General features: G+C 41.0%; 1 protein-coding gene across 2 annotated transcripts in view; it reads right to left on the bottom strand.

Moving 5' to 3' along the window:
* LOC119651131 (octopamine receptor Oamb) overlaps positions 1-22,428 on the bottom strand; it is a 348,125-nt gene that overhangs the window by 138,538 nt on the left and 187,159 nt on the right. For both annotated transcript variants that reach the window (XM_038054525.1, XM_038054524.1), the window contains exon 3: positions 20,300-20,591. In XM_038054525.1, coding sequence (XP_037910453.1) covers positions 20,300-20,551 — 252 coding nt within the window. In that variant the 5' untranslated portion in view covers positions 20,552-20,591. The remainder of the gene's footprint in view (positions 1-20,299; positions 20,592-22,428) is intronic.

The raw sequence follows: 22,428 nt of genomic DNA, 5'->3' as shown, positions 1-22,428 counted from the left end.
AATTTCTCGTCTATTACATATTGAAAATTAAATTGAGAAAAGCCAACACCAATAAACACGTGAAACTGAAACCTCTGTTCTGTTAAGGACGTTAAGATTGGTACATTGCTTACTGGCCCATTAGTAGTGACGGACAAAGAGCGACAATATGTATCATCCTCTACTTCCATAAGCACTTCAAAAATGTTTAAAAGAAAATACAATTTTTTTTTAAATTGAAAATTAAAAAAAAATTAAAAAGAAAAAGTTCAAAAAATGTTTGTGCAATTTTTCTCGATCTATACACAGCGCTATCTCATGGCCGCACCAACTGGTCCGTAAACTAGCTGATGTTATGTCTGTTTCGGAAGGAAGGGTTAATCAGGAAAGCAAAGGCTCTGAGAGCAGATACCAACTTGGATCGTGTGGTATATGGGGTCATGATCTTCCAGCTCCAGGGTGGGCAAGTGGATGTCAGGTGTATCGGGTGGAGAGAGAGAACGTGGCTTATATGTTTATGACCGCATGTTGCGGAAATATGTTGGATTATTTTTGTCCTGGGTGTTTAGGAATGGATCGCTGTGAGCTTTGCTAGATTGTTGGTATGGGAGTTAAGAGAGAAGAAGAGTAAGGACGGTCTACCAAATTGCCAATGTTGTGGTAAGCATCTGCTAGGTGAGGACTGTGTAGATCCAAGTGAGGAATATTATGAATCGGTTCTAGACCGTCATGTATTTTCCAACGGTCAATCTTCACGAGATTATGTTAACGCCATGATGATTTCGGTCAGGATTCCATCTCATGTTCCTAAACAGGAGATTATGAAGGGTGGTGATGAAAAAACGGTGACCCATGTATGTCATATAGGGGATAACTATTACTTTTCTGTGGCACTTCAGCATCCTGAGTGTTCAGCGCATGCATCTGTGTGCGTATAAAAAAAAGATGAATTTATAAGGGGGCATAGGGGTTAGGTTTTGGGTGTTATATCCGAAATTGAGGCAATTTTTCTCTGTTGTTCTATTTGTCTGTTAGGAACAGGAAGAGTGTATATGATCTATGTGCATATTCACCGATTAAAGAGGAGAAAGTATTGAAGTGTTACATCCGGAGCATGCAGGCAGATTTACTCTGTTGTTCTTATTGTCGTTAAAGAGGGGGGGGAGGTTATGTGCTTTATGCGGACATTTCCGCCATTCAAACAGTTGAAAAACCATTGAAATATCCATACTTAGAATGGGCATCCGTGAACCAGACACGTGCTCTGGAGTACTTTAGAGAGCACCATGTAAAGCCACATGGTAGTGTAATGTCTTAAAACAATTAGTGTGTTTAATCAGAAGGGAGAGTGAGGTTCATAAAATTGTGCAATCATTTACAATTTTCTGAACGTATATCTTGCGGGAGGTTAGGTAATTACTAGACAGAAGGAAGTCTGTCGAAAAGAAATCGGGAATGTTATCGAGGAGAAGTCTGCTGGATCTACTCGGGGACGAGGGAATTCCAGGTAAGTCTCGTATTGGGTTAAGGTCTCATAAATGACTTTTAATTGTAATTTTTTACAAGGGTGTGGCAAGATATAATTTTGGGTTTTGAATTGTTTAACGGAAGTGTTTTTGTAGGTAGACACTTTATTTATGGGTAGGGAATGCGGGTCCCAAATGTGTATCCGTTTTACTATATGTTGGGAATATGGTTCAGAAAACAAAGTTTTGCGCCCGTGACAGGAAGTGAAATTTAAGACGGAGAATTAGATAAAATTGCATAGAGTAAATGATCCAGTTTTGAACCGTTCATATCTTATTTCCACCATATAGGAAGGGTTAGGGAACACGTTATTGCATTATATATGATAGTTTGTGGGTGAATTTTGTGCTTATTATAATATATTTAATTATAATGGGGCGACCACTTTTGAAAAGAAGGTTTTGTTTTGTTCGATGCTGATGGGAGTGTAGAAACAAGTCGGAATACCGGAAGCTCGCGCTTCGGATATAAAAGTTTTGTGTTCATCTTATGTAAGAAATTTCGACGCACATTTTTCTATCCGTATATAGCCACAAATCCAACATAATCCTTCATATTTTTCCAAACTACGAGACATACCTACATATTACAGCCATAGATATTACGCTCACCCTAAACAAACAAACTGCCTATTTCCGAATACTGTACACATATATGCACGTACATAAATTGATCGTACCTATATTTCCGATTTACTTCTTATATCTATTTGAATTAGGCATTACTCGCAAAGTTCATTAGCACGCATATATTATATACCTACATGTACACATGCTTGGTTGGCAAATAACTAAAAAAACTAAAACAAAATAATTCTCTGCGGCCCAATGAACTCATTTCGCCGTGGTATTGACGAATTGATATGTGATGATGATGTCATGCAGGTTGTAGAGTGCACGAAATTCACAAAAAATTGTAAAGTTTCACCCCCTATAACTTTGTTAATACTAATTGGATTTTCTTCAAACTTGACCAAATTATACATTATGTTCTTCATTATACGCATGCCAAATTTTGTACTTCTGGGATGAACATAAGGGGGGTGCCGGGTAAATTTCTAAAATGTAGAAATATACTATTATTAACTTTATTTGTGCAGATATCGGAACCAGATGTATTTTGAGGCCTAGATTTCGTAGAGGTGCACCACTGTGATTTTTTCAGATTTTTCGGTTGGATAGGTTCTGAGAACGAGACCTGTTACACTTTTTGGGGGTCATATTTTGAGCCCTCACTCCTCCATGTTTCACCCAATATCAAATATTGGACCAGTTTCGAAAAGTACTAATTGAGACCTTTCATTTGATACCCCACATGGCTACATTATATGAAAAAAAAATTTGCACCCTCCATTCACATGTATGGGGAGCCCCCCCCCCCTTAAACTTAACACAAGATGGCGCCACTGCATGTAAAGGGAACACCAGATTACATACTCTCACCAATTTTCGTGACAATCTGTCCAGCCGTTTCCGAATAAATCGGGTGTGACAGACAGATAGACAGACAGACACCGTCTCGATTCTAATAAGGTTTTGTTTCACACAAAACCTTAAAAAGAGTCCTAACGTCTAATGCTTTACCGCTATGTGTGTTTGAGAGGCAAAGGGGAACCCGTACTGTGGGTTGTTTGGATATTTTGACTATGGCACGAGATTGTGCTAGGTGTCTATTCTCATGAGAAAACGGTATAGTTAAGCTACTCATGTCTACGTATTTCGAAGCTGCCCAAAAGTTATCGTCAGTAGGCCTATCTGTCAGCGATATTGCTTTCCACTTGGGCTATTGTAGAGTTTCGAACACCATCTAGTTGGCAATATGGTAAAAAATACTGTCCAGCAGAATATTCAAAATAAAGTCTGACATGCTTGTTGTACCATTCCATTAACATTTTTGAATGTATTATTAATAACTGTATTTGTAGCATCGTTCCAATTACCGTGAACTAGGCTAGGTTTGTCATGAACTGTGGAACTGATGCAATACACTACACGCGGTTTATCATTGAGAAATATCATGAGAAGCATCAGTTCGTGTGTCTGTCGATGTCACGTGGCATCCACAACAAATGAAGTTCTCCTAACGTCTCATTATAAATCTTATCTCCAGCAACTTGTTAAAGAGTAGAATTTTCGCTTTATGCAACACAATTTTGGGCGAGAATGGCAATGAGATAGCAATACCACTGTCAGTGCTCAGCGTTATGAAAATGTTTCACTCATCAGCCCAACTTGGATGAAGTGGAGTTCCACAGAGTCAACAAATCGTCCCCAAGCTTCTCCACTCTGTCATCCTCCACAGTTCTGATAGTTGGCCAACTAATGAACGGCGCTTGAAGCTAATGGAGACAAAGATTTTGTGTTTGCCCAATGGCCTAATACTCCATGGTCCCATCCGAAATCCACGATCGATATTGAGTCGCTCTGAATGTGAGAAAATAACCAGGTAAGTGTCTTCTATGGAATAAGCATGTGATGCGTGCTGATGAGAAATCTTTTACTAAGATTGGTGTGGACATCGAGGTTGATGGGAAAGGATCAAAAAGCCGACCGAAACAACGATGGCTTGTTATGGCTGATGCTGATTGCCTATGACCGAGCAAAGTGGCGCAATCGACGCAAGTGAGCCAAACCCACTTCTGAACAAGACGAGGGCTAAAAAGAAAAGGGAGACCAATAGCGACTTCATCGTAATTGCTTTTAAGAATTGATCAATCTAAGTTATACATTTCTTCATATCAAAATAGACAATGACAACGTTCCGCAAACCAAGAAAATATGAGTATTTGTTACATGACTCACCCCCTTATAAGTTACCCTTTTAGACAGTAATTCGATTAACAGCTACATTTTCCTTGTCATTGTGTCTTAACCCGTGCCTTTATAGTCAACATTGTATATTGCCGCCGAAACTTCCTAGACAATCTACTCTCTTTCCTTTGTGCAAATAATGAATACTTTCTTGCCCAATGTTGTCCATATGAATTTCAATAGTTCCACATTTACCTATTCTCTTGAATAATTGTTCTCACAGTTTGTCTAGTCTGATAGAATGCAAATTACACTAGCTGATGCGTGTACAGGGATATAAATTTAAATTTGGGTAAGTTTGAAGTTTGAGTGAAAAGATTGACTCGTTGTTTTGGTTTAATTCGTACGGTTGCGTGGTCAAGTTGGGAATATTTCTGCAGACGAGAAAAGTTTTCAGTTATTGCTAATGTTATTCAAAGACAGCTTAATCATTTCCTGCAAATACTCTCCGCCGTTCCATCATTTTTCTGAATGCCACCAGTGTCTAAGTTCCACATAATATAACAAAGTACATTTCTTTAAAGGAAAATCGAAGCAGTGATCTAAATGGGCCCTAAATTAACCGGCATAAACCAGAAGCAATGTCTTCGAAATGACTTCTCCTTCCTCCTTGGTATAACAGAGATAAGCATCTGCATATTAAATTCAATTTGATGTGAAAGTCAGCTCATTTCAGATTTGCCACCATAATTTCATTACCCTGTTACCGTTGACAGCAAACATTTTATCCTCACAATCGCCTATAATGCCAGCGTTAACCGGGGACCTGTCGCAGTTATATCCTGCTTATAATGGCCTCGGACGTTAAACGCCAGCACCCTACGACCTGTTAAAATCAAAAGAATATATCGGAAAGTGGAAATCAATAACGACATTATTTTCTCGTATTTTGTATAATAAATGAGTTTGCTAACGTCACAACAGATCGCTTTTCCAGCCCCCGTTCACACCGTCTATCAGATACATATTTGCGACTATTTTTACATAAGTAGCGCAAGCAGGGCTTCGGCCACGTCGTTCTTCCGGTGACTGCGGAAGTCAAGTTGATAAGGCGTACCTACATGGGCATAGGGTTATATATTCAGTAAGGAGTGGGGGGACTTTCAAGATAAGTCCGGATTGAAGTTTGATGTCATGTTGGCCTGGCATTTTATAATTGCGTATCTGCAGAGGGGCAACTAAAAATACATACTACGAGTATATCGCGTGTCCTAAATGACAACTGGTTTGTTAACAAGGGAAAACAACAAACGCTAAACGTCTCGTCAATACGCCCACGTGGTTGGATAAACCGAAATAATTGCACGGAGGTTACTACGGTGTCAGATCCATGAAATGACATTTTTTTAGAAAATGAACTATTTACAAACTGGGCTAGGATGTCGCGACAATGTTTTATGATCCGTGCGTATTTAAAAATTCAAACTGAAGGACTTATTGTGGTATTGTAGTTCATAATTTGATTCTGAAGTACGCTTTGACGGTTCGGGAGTGTAACCTGTATGTTCAAATAACCGCGAATCCTTGAAAAGCCATTCGATAACAATAACGATTCCTTCTACCTTGCGTCAAATTTTCGTTCAACTTTTCTTACGAATAAATGCCTCTTCTTTTCCTGCCTTGATAGTTTCAAGGTTATTCTATCGAAACTTCTTTATTTATTATTCCAATACGTTAAGCGTGGTCGTATGACATTTAACTTTGTTTTGTGACATTTATGTGACTTTATAAATATCATGCCTCTGTTACACGCTCGCAAAAAAAGGATTCTATAGCCCCCAGGATAAATGGATACGTTCATGTTGCAGTTACGTACTAGACGGTGAATTATGTGGTGGAAGACGTTTATAAATATGTATGTAGATTCGTCAATAATTTGCAGTCGTTTTTCGTGCAAAAATGTAATGTGAAAGAATAGTTTTTATAGACACATAAATTCACCACGAAAAACGACACTCCTTGGTAACGTGAAACAAGTTAAATTATTCTGGAAAGAAATAAACACCAATAGAGGCGAATCTGTGTCTGGTCTTCTTTACACATTCACAGAAAAGAACTTAAGGTGAAATTCTGTTCAAAATGGACACCCCTAAAACAAAGTGGTGCAAATTAATAGACAACAGTGGCTAATCAGTGCATAGCAACTATTAGTAGCTGCCAAAAAAAGAATTATTGACGTGGAACGAATTGTGACATGACCAATTAATCACTTATCTAGAACCAAGGATTCGGCAGCTGCCTTAACTGGGTTAATTAGCTTTCTTTTCTAGCGAAATAATCTACTCCCTAAATATTACTTAATTGTCCGAGCGTTAATTAGAGCGGGCACTCAGTACTCAATCTACTCTGGACTCTACATAATCCAAAAAACTTTCATTAAACTTCTCCTGACAAATAATACAGCTCATTCGGTAATATCCAAGGTGAAAGCAAGGGCGCAGAGAAAACGTAAGATGCCTGCAGAAGGGAGTGTGACTGCGACTGTAATGAACTGCTCAATGACATTAACAAAATAGCAGTTAGTAAGGTATAAGGTCTATGCAGTACTCCCGATAAGCATCACAGAGTAACGTCGGCCAAACGACGCGTCCTTAACGCGACTAGTCCAACAATTCTCATACCAACTTACCAAACGGCGCACGCACCATTAAACAGGGGCCCCTCTCTCTCGTCAATTCATTCAACGTGCAGCTCCAAAAATCTTTTCGTCATCAGTGTATATGTTAGTATCATTGAATACACAATGATAAAGCCGCCAATTGCACGATAACATGTAAGTGGATTTTGGAAAACGCCATCTGGAATAGTTAAATTTGACGAGCAATCCTATTTCATCCTCTTCATGCCGCCTCTTTATTTTCAACAATCAGAGACACCGGCGCAACAACAACTCAACATAGCTACCAAAGAGAGGTGGCAGAGTACCGATCATCAGGATAATTACTGGAGGAACCCTGCATCATGATATCGTATTGATGTTTCCGGGAACAACTGGCCAGGACTGAGTTGGAAAAATAATGTGTCGCCGATCTGAGCATCAAATAGTTACTACGCCAAGACCATAATTTGCCATAAGACCCAGATGATTGGCACCGGAAACGCTAAAAACCGCAAAAAGGAATTTAATACGATGATGACGTTGGGATTAGCTCATTCATCAAATAGTGTATGCATCCTTGCATACGTGTCTAGAAAGATAAGATTGGAGACGTTCTGGAAATCATCGCTCGCTGCTATAGCTGAATTTCCATCGGCAAGTACACAGATCTGTAAAGTCAACATTCCACTAAACATGACAATTTTTGTTTTCATCAATAAACCCTGTCAGAGCGTTAAGGCAGATCCCCCACCCCCAGTAGTTGAAGATGACGTGCCGAAAACTGCTAGAATAACATTTCTCACGTTACGAGTCTCTGTTCATGATAAAGAATTCAGCGTAAACGTTAAAATGAGATTTCGGGAGGTTTATATTTCTGCTATGCCTACATCGATGCCATATTAGTCACTTCACCTTCACTTGACACTGCCCAGGCGGATTTTTCTTGAATATAATTCGCAGTCAGGTCGCGATTATGTATAGCGACATGTATTACCATCTGCCGCCACTTCTAGTCCTACAGCAGAGGTGAGGCGCTTCTTTTATAAAACATTCTCAGAAGTTTCCAAACCGGAAAATCTGAAAAAAATCACGAAGTTGCTACTGTATGGTACCTGAGCTTCGAAATACCCCCCATATCGATATATGCTCAAATGAGGTTCATAATAGTGCAATAGTTTTTAGAAATTAGCTGCACAAAATTGCCATAATATAACGCATGATACCATCAAGTTTGGTGACAATTGTACTATTAGTAACATAGTTGTAGTAGATTAAATTTGTAGCTTTGCGTGATTGCAATAACTAGCAGCAGACAAAAGTGACTCGTCATGCAACTGGGGGAAACACTACTGCTTGACCTTGATAGACCGTTTTTCACGTTGTCGCCCAGAATTAGCAACACTCCCCGATTAAGAAGCTATTACAGTTATCAGAGCGTTGTTTGATCTACAGTTCAGCATACCACTTAAATCAGGAAAGGCAGTTTGAACCGAAGTTGTTCCAAGAACTCTGGCAGGGCAACCCACGTCAGAACAACAGCATACCATCCTGCAACTAACGTTGTCACAATAGCCGCCAGTTGGAATCATTACGTGTTGTACATTTAGCCATCAACACAGGCCGGAAGGAAGACCTCGGCCCAACTGCTGCACAGCAATACGAGTCAAGACAGTTTCCGTATATCTAGTCCAGTTAATGAAAATCAACAACATAGCAAATGCATTTTCATATTCATGGACTTGGCGGCAAAAAGCAATATCTTTTTCCATAACGACAGTCCGAAAATACCACTGCAACAACTGTACTAGAGACGACACCGAGTAGTCAACAAAGCGGCGTGAACTCCAGGAAATCATCGACATAATGCCTAGTGTCAGGAGAGATATGCGAAAATCGGCCAACCACCGATTCAACGACCTACGATGATGGAGCGAACGAATTCATCTACTTCTGATCTTCCTCCTTAAGGGACAATCAAAATGTCGTTCTAAAAGCCCAAGCTCTTCCACAAAGATTTTTTTTTCAGGAATTCAAATCTCTCCGACTATACTGCAACTCAGGCATATGCTGCAACTCAGAGTAGGCTTGACAATGAATGGCAAATATTGGTTCTGATTCCACCGTTCTGGAGTCACAGCTTTGGCGAGCCAGTCTATCAGCTTCCTCATCGCCAGTGATGTTCGAGCAAAGTTAGCACCTACATCAAGAATGCTACGCACATTCGACCATGTTCAGCGACAACTATTGGCACCTGCACATCAATTGGCCAGATACTGTCTTGCTGATAATGCTGCATGAGCAGATTGGAATGGTATAACACCATCATTTCTTTTGCTGTCTCCATTACTGATCTGTCGAATATATATGTATTTTCAAAGACAAATCTGGAAACCATAAACCGGCAGAGATCGAAGTCATCTGATGTCTGCCGAGGGATTTCCAAATAAACGCATAACTGTACGATTGGTCGTCTATCCATATGTCAATGGTGTCAAGCCTATATACGTCGAATCATCGAATCGGGCTTGATTTAAAATAGCTTCAAGTGCCACGGTTGGGTAGTTCTCATCGCTCCATTAATACTTTGGCTACCGAACATTTGGATTAGTGCCTGCAACTTCCTGCTGTTAGTAAACCCCAGCTCATAGTTGTGGAAATTCCCACGTTCTACTTATCGCTGTCCGACACTGGCAACGTGGCGGTGCCAGCCCGTTTTCTCCTAACCTTCCTAATATCGATTCCTTTTCATATTCTGCTGCCTACAAGCAACCAGGTGGTAGTGCTGAGGTCGTTCTGAGCACCAAGTTATTCCAGAGTCTCAGGTAGTGTCGGCTGGAGCACAACATTCAGAGTACTGATGAAAGGAATCTGGTTCAGCCCATTCGTTAGGGACTAGGTCCTAATTCAGTTGGTTTCCAATTGAGTATGTGGCAAATTTGAAGCTAGATCAACGGGCAATAATGAGTTCAATGCTGTCTCTGCGTTCCAAACCACAGGGACGATTTAGTTTACTAGTAAACATACATTAATCTGAATGGAACTGATACCAGGCTATTTTAAACTGAGGGACGTCTAGCGGTCAAAGGGTAGTATAGGTCCCAGGGCGAAACGTGAATTGGTACCCACGATGGAGCATAAAACCTGGGAAATGCCTGCTGAATCAACATCAACAGCTTTACTACCAAACCCTATCTCCACCTCCACGTGGTGATCGCAGGGAGCTCTTTCTTAAAGAAAAGCTGCAGACGAAGAAGGATGAAGGCGAGTCTTCCGCGCCTAAAAACGGGGCAAATTGTACCAACTGGTCCTGCAGGTTGGGGGTTGAGTAGGGCTGACAACCCTACACGGAAAACAACTTGTTACGAAGCCACAACGACAACGGATGAACGATTTGCGCATTTTCTTATGGAACGTACGCTCCCTGTACAGAGATGAAGTTGATGAGCAGCTAGCCGATACCCTGTCCCAATATAGGGCTGATGTAAAAGCATTACAGGAGATGCGTTGGACAGGGACCGGTTTCCTGGAGAAGAGCCACTACACCATATATTATAGTGGCAATCCAGTAAACCATGTGCTCGGAGTAGGTTTCTTAGTCTGCCAAAAAATGAAACCTGCTGTTATCGGCTTTGAAAACATAAGCAAACGGCTATGCACTCTGCGCTTGCGAAGCAAGTTTAGAAATATAAGCCTCATCAACGTTCATGCTCCTACAGAGGAGACTACAGAGTCGGAGGAGGATACCTTCTACGAGGCAGTAGAAAGAACCCTCGAAGCCTGTCCCAGATATGATGGGGGTTTTAACAGCCAAGTAGGGAAGGAGCCCGTATTCAGGTGATACGCTGGCTCCGATAGCTTACATCAAAATACAAATGATAACGAACTGCGGATGATCCAATTAGCAGTGTCGCACGAAATAGTTGTTGGGAGTACCTGGTTTGCGCGGAAAGCGGTCCACAGATATACGTGGGCCTCTCCAGACGGGACCACTTTCAACCAAATTGACCACGTCCTGATTGAACGCCGCCACCTCTCAGCCTTGATGAATGTCAGAACATATAGGGGGGCCAATATAGACTCGGATCACTATCTCGTTGGCATGTGATGTGCCACCTTATGTGGTTGTTGCCAGTTCACTGTGATGTGCCACCCTATGTGGGTGTTGCCAGTCCACTTGGCAATACCTTATTCTTCTTTCTTTCTAAATTAGATTATGGTTAGTCGGAGCAGCTAAATGCCAAAACTCCAGACTAACCAGCTATGGGAGCAGCAATTGCCTGAACTCCACAATGATCTAGTCAAGCAGTGTAAACTTTGGGAGCAGCAAATTGCCTGGACTCCACAGAATAAAACACGTTAAGCTTGAGTTTGATAGTTCCAACGAACTACGTATTTTTAATTTATATTTCCTTTTTTATACAATTTTTACCTATACTTAGTAGGCCGGTACATATGAGTTTACAGTATTTTAGAGAAAATATTACATAGTAGGCAATGATAAGTTTACAGTATTTTTAGAGAAAATATTACATAGTAGGCAATGCTAAAGTGGATAAGTTTACAGTATTTTACAGGCATGGTGTTCCGAGCTCGAACAACAACACCTCCTAGAATCCCCTCTGACAATCAGATGAGAGTTAACACTGAAGCCATCCACAACACAACCCTCTGCGACACCTATAAGAGGGAAATGGATACCGTAATAACTGCAGTCAACAGAGAACCTGGAGATGAAGCATCAAGAAATGATCTTCACAACCACCCGAAGAACGTTATCATTGATACGGCCACAAAGATACTTGGCCCCAGCCGCAAACGAAGTCGGAACGGCTGGCTTGACGATGAATGTAAGCTAGCAACGGAACGGAAGAATGCTGCATACCGAGTAATGTTGCATTCTCAAAGAACGCGGGCACTTGCAGAGACTTATCACGAACTCCGCCGAGCGGAGAAGCGACTTCACAGACGGAGAAAGGAAGCCTGGGAGAACCAACAAGTCTGTGAACTAGAAAAGTACAAGGAGCAACCGCACCAGGCGCGCAAGTTTTACCAACAAGTCGGCAAGATGAAGCCTTATACACCTCGATCTTCATCTTGCCGAGACAAAGAGGCAAATCTGATTTCCCACAGATTGGGCATATTGGAGGCATCGGCTGAGTACTTCGATGAACTACTAACAACCAGAACATCGGCGAGTTGGAGGTCCCGCCAACTGAAGACGACTGACAAATACTGCCACCACCAAATATAGGAGAAAGAGTCCGTCCAATTCATCGGCTAAAAAATCATAAGTCGCCTGGGGCCGATGGAATTACACCAAGTGGTTCATCAACTTGTGCTCAAGGTATGGGACAGCGAATCAGTGCCTGACGATTGGCAACGAGGCATTATCTGTCTCATACATAAAAAGGGAGATATCACACAGTGCAGCAATTATAGAGGTATCACGTTGCTGAGTACCATCTATAAGATATTCTTCGCTATCTTGCTAGGTCGGATAGCCCCATACGCCCAGAACGTCATTGGCCCATACTAAAGAGGCTTCACTCCAGGCAAATCAGCAACAGATCAGATTTTCTCTCTGCGGCAAGCGATGGAAAAACTGCTGGAATATGGACATCAGTTGCACCATCTATTCATCGACTTTGATAGCATAGCCAACGTAAAACTGTGCACGGCCATGAGAGAATTCGGTATTCCGACGAAATTAATAAGACTGACTAAACTGATCCTGACCAATGTGCGAGGCCAGATAAAAGCAGCAGGATCACTCTCAAGACCATTCGACATCAACAACAGTCTACGACAAGAGGATGCCCTATCATGCGTCCTCTTTAGCCTGGCCTTTGAGAAAGCGATCCGTGATGCCCAGGTAAATGCAAGAGGTACGATCCTCTTGAAGTTTGCCCAACTACTGGCCTATGCTGACGATATCGACATCATGAGAAAAACCACCCGAGACGTACAAACTGCCAGATCGAGCAGGCGGCGATTGGCGCGAGATCTTGGGCGCACTTCAATGAAGCAAGACAGAATATATGGTGGGAACGTCAGCACTGAAAATGAACCAGCCAACAACATCAAACCGCACTGGTCAAACAGGAAGAATAAGGATAGGAGAATACAACTTTGAGACCGTTGACAATTTCTCCTATCTAGGGTCGAAAATCAGAACCGATAACAGCTACGATGAAGAAATCTTAGCTTAGTAAGAAGAACTGCGAACTCTTGGCCGCGTTCGAGAGAATCCTCCGAAGAATTTTTGGCCCCCTACATGAGGATAGACGATTCCGTAGGCTACATAACGACGAAATCTATGAGCGATACCATGACCGTCCGGTTGTGGATAATCCGTATGGATGAGGATGATCTAGCCCGGAAAGTCTATAAGGGCAATATGTATGGTAGAAAAAGAAGACGACGCAGACCCTGCCTAAGATGGAGCCATGGCGTAGGCCAGGACGCCAGACAGCTTTTAGGAATATCTAATTGGTGGACCTCCGCGCAAAACGGGGATGTCTGGAGTCCCTTATTAAGGCAGGCCTAGACCGATTACCGATTGTTGCGCCGTTGATGATGATGATGACGTCTGAAACCCGTAGCTCACCATTCCTGGACATACCTTGACTTCAATCATCAGTCAGCGTCGGTGCGTTAAATACGGATTTGAAGAGATAGAGCTTAAATCTACAACTGGAAACTGACTACGGAGTTAACCAACATCATAGTATAGCCCTGGAGAAGCGTTCATGGTTTCACATTTGTACGGCAGCGGATTTGACCTGAATTTTCTATTCAACCTCCCGCCCTTCTGTTTGGTCGGATGGAGACAACACTGAGCGCTTTATTTTAGGATTGGTTCACGACTTATTTTTGGAAGACTAATTCGAACTATTTACAATGTGTGTTGACGAATAACGTTTCATTTTTGAAGTAAAGGCGCTCCATAATTCACAAAAATGTGTAGTCAGCTTACCAAGGAAATCTGCGAGTGGTATTTGCAGCACAAGCGCTTTTTAGGCATCGACGTTCTCTGGGATTACTTATCGAATATCCAAAGTTGCACTCAATGATTCAGAATTAAGTGAAATGCGTTAGGAAAAATTGCTCCTCGCTACGTGGTGAAACGAAGATTTTTAGGCTCAATTTCATGTTTTTCTAGTTTTGTTTCGCTACTTAAAAGTCAAATAGCAATTGATAACGCCAGTTATTAAAAGCATCAAAACACCCCACGTGCCCTTCCTCCAAAGAGAAATACCGCGCATATTATATGTGGAAAGGTATTAGATTAGGCGAAACTCCAATCATTATGGACATATTCAATTTCCTAAGAATATCTGATGTAAATTTGACGAGGTACGCCAGCAATGCCAAATTACTGTTCCATTTTATCGACAGCCTATAAAGTATAACAATAGTGTGGATTCTGCTCAACTATTTTGACTTTTTGGTCCAATCTAAAATGTAGGATCCTTGCCGGCAATAGTAGGTGCTATTTCTTAACAGAGCCTTAAATGACTTAGAAAAATTTGTTCAAAAAATTGAAAATTTCCGAGTTTCAAAGCTCTTGAAATGAGATTTATTCGCTGGTGCATTGTCATGTTGTAAACGGAATTAAACAAAAATAGAAACTAAAATACCTGATGCTTGTTACAATTCATAGTTGCCCAGTGCCTGGCTTTGATGAGACGAAAAGTGCTTACATATTGCAAAAGTTGGCTGGAACTCACATTTATTATTTATTGTCTGTGGAATTATCTTTGCAACTTCCATTGCAGCATTTCGCCGAGAACACTTACATTTCATTATTCTGAATCCTATTCTTGTAGTGCAATGAATTTTAATGAACGTCATACTGTCAGTCTGTCAGATGTACCTGTGTAGAGCTCAGAGAGGCAGTAAAATGCATTCTTATACTGGAGGATACATTGTTTCCTGCATTTCCATGCTTACTATTGGGGAAGCACACTATCTGCTACGCTTTGTGAATTGCTTTAGTGGGTTGCACCTGGTGCTAATGATTTAATAGCACTTAAAGGAAAAGCTTTCCTGGAATTGTAACTCTCTAGATGATGTGTCATTTAACCAGAGATTTTACCTTCCATGGAAAAGGTCCGCAGATTTGAATTTCAAAAGTGATTATTTTGGAGTTTCTGGTTAAAGATTCCTTCTTAAACATATGTTGATTATTTTATTAAATACTGTTATTAACCTGGAATCAATTTAAATTTAATTGAGTACTGTATGCGAAATGCGTAGTCGAGGTATTGTTTAAAATATCCTTATTAAAATATGTTCAGTAAAAAAACTCTAATAACATATTGTTTCAGTTACTACTTTTGAAAGGGAAGCATTAATTAAGCGAGCAATTTCAAACTGATTCTTCTCCTTAGAACGCTTCTCTCGAAAACCACATCGTTGTGGTCGGGTAGCCTGTAGTAGTTCATTACTGCATTAAGGGTGTCCAAAATATATGATGATGGAGGGAATGGATTGATTGGAGCTGGTAAGAAATCACAGAGTTTGAATCCACCCATAACTTTCAGTGTGGATAACATAATCTTCACTTCGGTGGAAAGCTTGCACTCAGTGTCCACAGGGCGGTCAGCCAGAAAGAAGAGTAAAGCAATCTCCATAATGAGAAGAACTGGAAATCTGACCTGGCCTGTCGATGACACAGTTATATAATCCTCCAGGAAAACGGGACTTCTGGAAGGAAGCTTCAGACGCAAAGGGGAGTAGTATTGGATTAGAAAAGGGGGATCTTCTACTTCGAGGAGAGGTGTGTGCTGATGTGACAATTGTTAAAGGCAGTCAAATTGAGACAATTCTGTTCCCATGATCAAGTTGCCGTTAACTTACAATATCAGGTTGATAGCAATAGAAGAAACGTTACAGTTGTTCCTTACCCTGTCATCCGCCGACGCAAGAGCTAAGGTTGCACCGCTACGTGCACTTCAAAATTGTTAGAGTTGATTCGAGACTGACAGCAGTTCCTAGACAAAGCCTCCTTTTAAAATCACTGTTAGTTTAAATTAAGTCTGATTACTGCGGGCGAACGGAATGGATTCTACTAAGGTCAATGAACTTCGTGTCAACAAATTGGAGTTGCCTAAGCGACTAAGGAGTTCTTTGCCGACAGAAAATCGAATGGAAACTATGGATCGTACACTTTTATGGTAGAGTGCTATAAAAAGGCTCGTCCTATTTCACGAGACAAAAGCGCAAAATCGTTCCTTGGAACCGAGAACTTTAAGGAGTCCGAAAATCAAACAGATGACTTCTGAATTGTACTTGTAAAAACAGTGAAAATGAAGCCTGACTAAACTTCCGACACTGACAGTGTGAATAAGAGAGGACAGTAAAAACGTTCTAAGTGAGACTCCATTAGAACATACAATGACGAACTAGAAGGCGAAAGAGAGACTTCAAAACTGTGTAGAGTCCTTCAATGGGACGAGTCGGTCAAATAGGATTCGCCTAGGAAACCGAAAGGAATTTTCACAAACTCTAGAGTCGAATCTATACAGACTCTCCCGCAAGTACACTATTCGAGAGAACAGTTAACAGCGATGGTTACCAATAAAAAATAAAGGCTATTCTACCCTTTGAACACTCTAATGCACCTGGCATTGATAGCATCTATCCAGCGATGCTAACGGACGGCATAAAACACTTAAACCGCCTTCTAAAGAATTTTTTTGAGAATATTTTCCCCTTAGCTCTGGCCTACCTTTCGCAGAATGTTACGTTGGTCTTCATACCTATGCCTAAAAGAGACGGTAATCCAAATCCTAAGAACTTCAGACAGATTAAATGAATGAGAGGGCCCTAAGGTCGCATCAGCTAAATGGTTTCCGAAATATAATAGAATACGCCCCCCAAACGAATGTGATATCGCTACTTCTGTAGAGTATGTTGATCGACTCACTATTATATCAATACACGTTTATGTGAATGGCGTGGATGTGTTGACTGTTAATCGGGATCTCGGAACGGTGTGCAGAGATACAATGCGCTGTTGGTTTGACTGTCCGTTGGTGCCTCAGGTATGGGTTTTCAATAAATCAAAATAATACCACAATGGAAACAAAAAGTTTTCACTGTAAGTTGCAAAGGATTGTATGTCTAGGTATTAATGGTGCTATGAGCACGACATCCCGTGTAACTCTAAATACCTGACTTATTTGCCAGCCTGTGTTTATTCACAGCTCAGTAATGACTGCAATTCGTAGACTAATTCATTTAGATCTATGAAGAACAACGGGCCTAAGGAACATAAAGCATTCGCAAAGTTTTTGGCAAAACTGAATCCATTTTCTGCAAAACCCTGATTTTCAAATCCCTATACATCTGCTTGGTAGAAGATATCAATTATCCTCAAACGTAGAGAAATATGGGATGAACTAGAAGAACAGAACAGCGTTCTGGCGCAGGAGTCTTCCCTTCGAATGAAATCGTGAAGTGAGCTTTCCATTAAGATATTATTCAACGGTTTTTCAGGTTGAAGATGTATGCGATTCTTTGGGCGGCAACCAAAGTGATTAACGGGAGACTAAAACAGAGGCGCATCGCGAATAGTTAAGTTGCATGAAGGACTTTGATTGAACTCTATTTCTAGATACAATACGGAGGAACTATTCCGAGAATCTGACCACTCTGATATAGAGGAAAATAGAATTTTGGATTCTATGAAAAACTGGTAAGAGGCTTAACATAAGGGCAGATGGCAGAGCCGTAATACTGCTAGACACACCAAATTTTTCCTGTCAGAATTAAGCAAACATATTGCGAAGCTTGTCCTATCGAAAAGCAGGAGGAATTGCAGTATTGTGGGCATTCTGACTAATATAATTTACTAACTGAACATATGTCCAGATTAAGGATTCCAAAAGATGTCAGGTATCCATCGTGTAATGAGGAAGCGCGATCCATTTTAGTATAAACCCGCCGCTAAAAATTAAGGCCACGTCATGAGGAAATTAGGCAGCGATTCCAGTATACTGAATCCTAAGTACCCCAGATTTTAGAATATTTTTTTAGAAACGTCGACATATTCGAGTGATTTTCATTTGCAATTTCCGCATATGTCATTTTTGGGCTTCGTGCAAACGGTCAGATGACTCCAAAATCAAAATGCTGCAAAAGGAAGTTAGATCGAGGAGACACTGAACATGGCTTCCAATTCCACACATACGAGCATAACGCCGCAAAAGACGGCCCCGAATCACCTCAAGAACAGAGGAGGAGAAAATCGCTGTATTCTGAATGGCACTAGATGCTTAGATGTCTCAGAGGGGTAAACCTCACTCGGAATAATAGTACCTTCTATTAAGCTGAGAAGTTAATACCCCGCTGAAGTGAGCAATTACCTTTGAGCTGAGAATTGAGAATTCATTCGCAGCGTTCAACATCCTTGTCGCCAAAGGCGTGTAAAAGGGATCGAAGTTAATGAACCGTAATATCAACCGTACCTTGTTGACAGATTTACCTTTCGGCTACAACATCTTGCTCTAGTCAACGGTTTACGGTTGCATTTTAGAACGACGGCAGTATTGAAGCTCTCCAGAATGCTGGCTTTCTCCTACTTCAACGGAAATTCCAGTCGTAAAGACTGGGTATTCTAGGGAGGTAAGATGGTGACATCGGAAGTAAATGTGAATCTGGTGTCAGATTGATGCTTACTGCATCCGCGAGGGGTGACGTCATCCGTCATGTCCCAGGAATCCGCATCAGAGAAAAATTGATTGCTGGATTCCGGTTCAGAATGAGGAGATCTTATTATTACAATACTCTAAATCGACTCAGCTAACCCCGTCAAAGATGGTCCCAAATACATTGGAGGTAGGAGGGACTAGTCTCAGGGAGTAGGCGGGTCCTTCCATTGAATTCGTGTTAATTTATTGCATCTTGGCCCCAAAGAGGTAGTGAGGGTTAATCAATAGAAGGCTCGGTGGTTTCCGGTCTTGGTCTCCTTTTAACACCTTTCGTATGATTTTAGAGATATGTGACGAGTTCAGAACCAACATCAAGTTTAAATTTGGTCCTCACCCATATTCTTTTTGTTCTGTCACATGGGTAGGGACCGCCACTGATTGCAGACTTGGAGAAAGATAAAGCCCAATTCTTGGAACCGGAACCAATAGTATGTTGGCATGGTGGATGTGTTATCTTTTTTTTAGGGGATGTTGGCCACCGTATATATTATAGATGCTTAATATTGCGACAAAAACCAAACGAGAAAATACCCTCAGTTTTTCTAGTACTCCAGGGACTGCATAACATTGGAAAAGTTTTTTTTCTTCGACAATACTTCCTCACCTGTAAAGTATTTTTAGTATGCTTTCCGTAGAATTAGGAAGTAGAGAGGAAAACCAGACACTTTAATCTATTTTTTGATTTATATTCTTTGATTCCATTTCCTTGAAACTCCTCTGAGAACTTATCACAAAGTTAAAAGAGGCACCCCCATACATTGAAGGCAGGCAATGTTAAGAAAGGATAACATCCCCAAAATCTGCGCCTCATTTACACCTGTTACACAAGGAAGGGGTTGTGACATGCTGAGCTCCAGGTTGAATGTCAAACTTTATTTCCTACATATCTGCTGTCCGATACGTTATCTGTTTATCACGAGAACAATTATGCTTGGGCTATGACATCAATTTTAGCACAAAAAAAATCGAAAAACTGGGCGAAGGGACAAATTATAATAATATCTGATGCATCATCCTGAATTGACTGGGCAGGTACCTTCTTGGCGCTTGATGGTGGAAATGAACCGTCAAAATTCGGCATTGTTTCTGCTTTTTTATTAAGTTCTGCCTGGTTGACTGACAATAATCAAGTTTACAGGGCTATATTTAACCCTAAGCCTTAAATAGTTCCCTGAAAGGTAATTATTTTTAATAATATAGCTCCGCAAAAAATTTGTTCGTTCCTGTAATGTGAACGTATGTTAATTGGTTAACAATGGCATTGTAATTAATTAAAGTGTGCTAAATTCAATATCGTTCACATTCAGCTTAACTCAGAATGGTACAAATGTGTAGTATCAAAACCTTCATTTAGCATAATTGAATGGGTAAGTTTAATTGAAAACGCTCCTGGAAATCAGAATGTGTAGAAACGGAACGTATATCAATTTTAGTAACGAAATGGGAGTGAAGAAAATGTACCCTTTAGCAAACATTTCAAACTAATTACAATCTGATAGAGCTTGGAGCAGAGCACAACCAAAAACTTTGTCTTTTTCAATCGACCCTGGCAGTATCTTCATATGAACAGGCACCAAACGCATCTGGAAACTCAAATTTTTTAGTCTGATGCTCATTGAAGACATTAAAGCCTCCTCAGTATCAGCCACATTAATAACCAAACTTACCTTATAAACTTCCCATGTTGCAGAGAATGGAAGCACAGCGAGGCCAACTAGTAGATCAGCCACAGCCAAATTAACAATGAAATAATTCGTAACACTACGCAATTTGTTTGAACAGAAAACGGCTGCTATCACTAAACAATTTCCCACTATCACTAAAATATTGATAAACTCGAGAATCGCTAGTGATACGAGACGTCCTGGTTCTGTCCATTTTACCGATTCTATTAAATTATCACACACCGTTTCATTCATGGCGATGTCGTAACAATGGATGGATGTACCGTTTCACCACCTGAAAACGAAAAAGGATATATTTTAGTAATAATAATCAGAATTTGAAATTGCTGTTGGGTGTTCAAGTGAGCTGTTGGGGGCATAAGTGTTTGTTTATAACATTTTTGTATTATTATTTTTCCGTCCTCTTGGTGTCATCTGCATCAGGGTATAGGGGAAACGAGCACTATCCATGCTGCCTTCAACCTTTTAATATAATAGGAATTCACATCCTCAACTGAGCACAACTACGCCATATTCAGCTTCTAGTACAAGAGCAGATTAGAAACCATAAGAAGGATTGATAACCAATGACCAATTTGCAAAGTCTAAGACTAAGTCTAAGAAGCCCTATCATGCATCTTGTACAACCTGATCTTGGAAAAATTATCCGCTACGCTTATGTAATGCTAAAGCCATTATCCTCTATAAGTCCAGCCAACTGCTACCCTATAGCAGCGATATTGACACAGTAGGAAGAACAATCCGAGGTGTGCATGCTGTCTTCATCTAGATCGGATAGAAGGCAATCAGCCCGATATCGTGGGCTGCACATTACTGAAGGCAAGGCAACTTCAGCACCATAAATGAAAACAACAGCATCCAATACCATTCCATCAACTGAAAACTATACAAGGTTGAAATCGATTATAATTTCTTCAATCTAGAGTTGAAAACCACAACCGATAACAGCCATGACGACGAAATCCCCACAATATTGTTGGCAGCCAATGGAACTTATTTCAGCTCATAAAAACAGTTTCGCACGAAAGGTCTCACCATAGACTTACAGCTCTTACTGTAAAACAAATAACTCTACTAGTTCTCATGTCTTCTCCGGATAATGGGATTTCATAATAAAAAACCGATTCTGTAGCCTACACAGGAAGGAGGAAGGGAACTGCTAATTCGAGGCACGAACAAAATGCGTAACACGGTTTTTTTACTAGCGTTCCTCAGAATATCCATAACAATTTTGTCTGGAGAGGGCTCCCCTGTGTTTAAATAAAGTTGCTGCTGACGAATCCCATCTCACCTTCCACAGAAAAAAGGTGTGTTTGACGTCGTCCACAGCCACCTTGCAAAACATACAATCATGACGTCGTGCCTTCCCCATCTACTACAGAAAATAATGAAAGCTGCCATGCCCACTTAGGAGTTGGATAAGGAAATATTCAGTGTCACCATGCTTCCGATTCAGCCACGCACCTAATTTTCCAATGAGCCGCGCAGTCCATCTGCCCCTTGTTACATTTTACCAAGAGAGTTGTCGCTCATTTAGTGTACATTGCCGTTCTTCACGAGCAACCACCTCTTTTGGCTCCTCCCTCCTGCGTTGTATTCATCAGAAAACGCCTGCTAGACGTATGGCCACCAATGTTTACCACTAGCCGAGTTAGCTATAGCCTTGTTCACCCGTTTCTCGAAAAAGCCCCCCTTTGACTCGAGCATTAGTCTAACGTACTAAGCCTTTGTTTCTGACACGATTATCGACTTTCATTATCTTTCTAATCAAGAAGGCTACTTCGGTTTTTTTCACTACAAGGTTGAAACCATGAACAGTCATCCATCTGCTTATCCGTCGCATCAAGTGCTCTCCTGACCCGTTACACCTGGCCTTCCCTCCCTCCCTTATAACTCGACCCACCCTCCCCTTCCTCTATCCACTTTCATGTACACCTGTGGGGCCCTCCAATTTAACCTTTCTAGAAGCCAATTAGATCGCACTCTTGACCTTGTCCTCTCTAACCTTCCTGTACGTTATCTTTCCCAATCCCTTCATGCTCCGTCTTACGTTGCCCCTGATGCCCATCATCCTGCTCTCGAGTTCGATGTTCAGATATCCCGACTCCACT

The sequence above is a fragment of the Hermetia illucens genome, chromosome 3 (genome assembly GCF_905115235.1).
Source record: "Hermetia illucens chromosome 3, iHerIll2.2.curated.20191125, whole genome shotgun sequence".
Classification (NCBI taxonomy): domain Eukaryota; kingdom Metazoa; phylum Arthropoda; class Insecta; order Diptera; family Stratiomyidae; genus Hermetia; species Hermetia illucens.
Note: the sequence above shows the minus strand (reverse complement) of the source record. Positions and strands in the feature narration are given on the sequence as shown.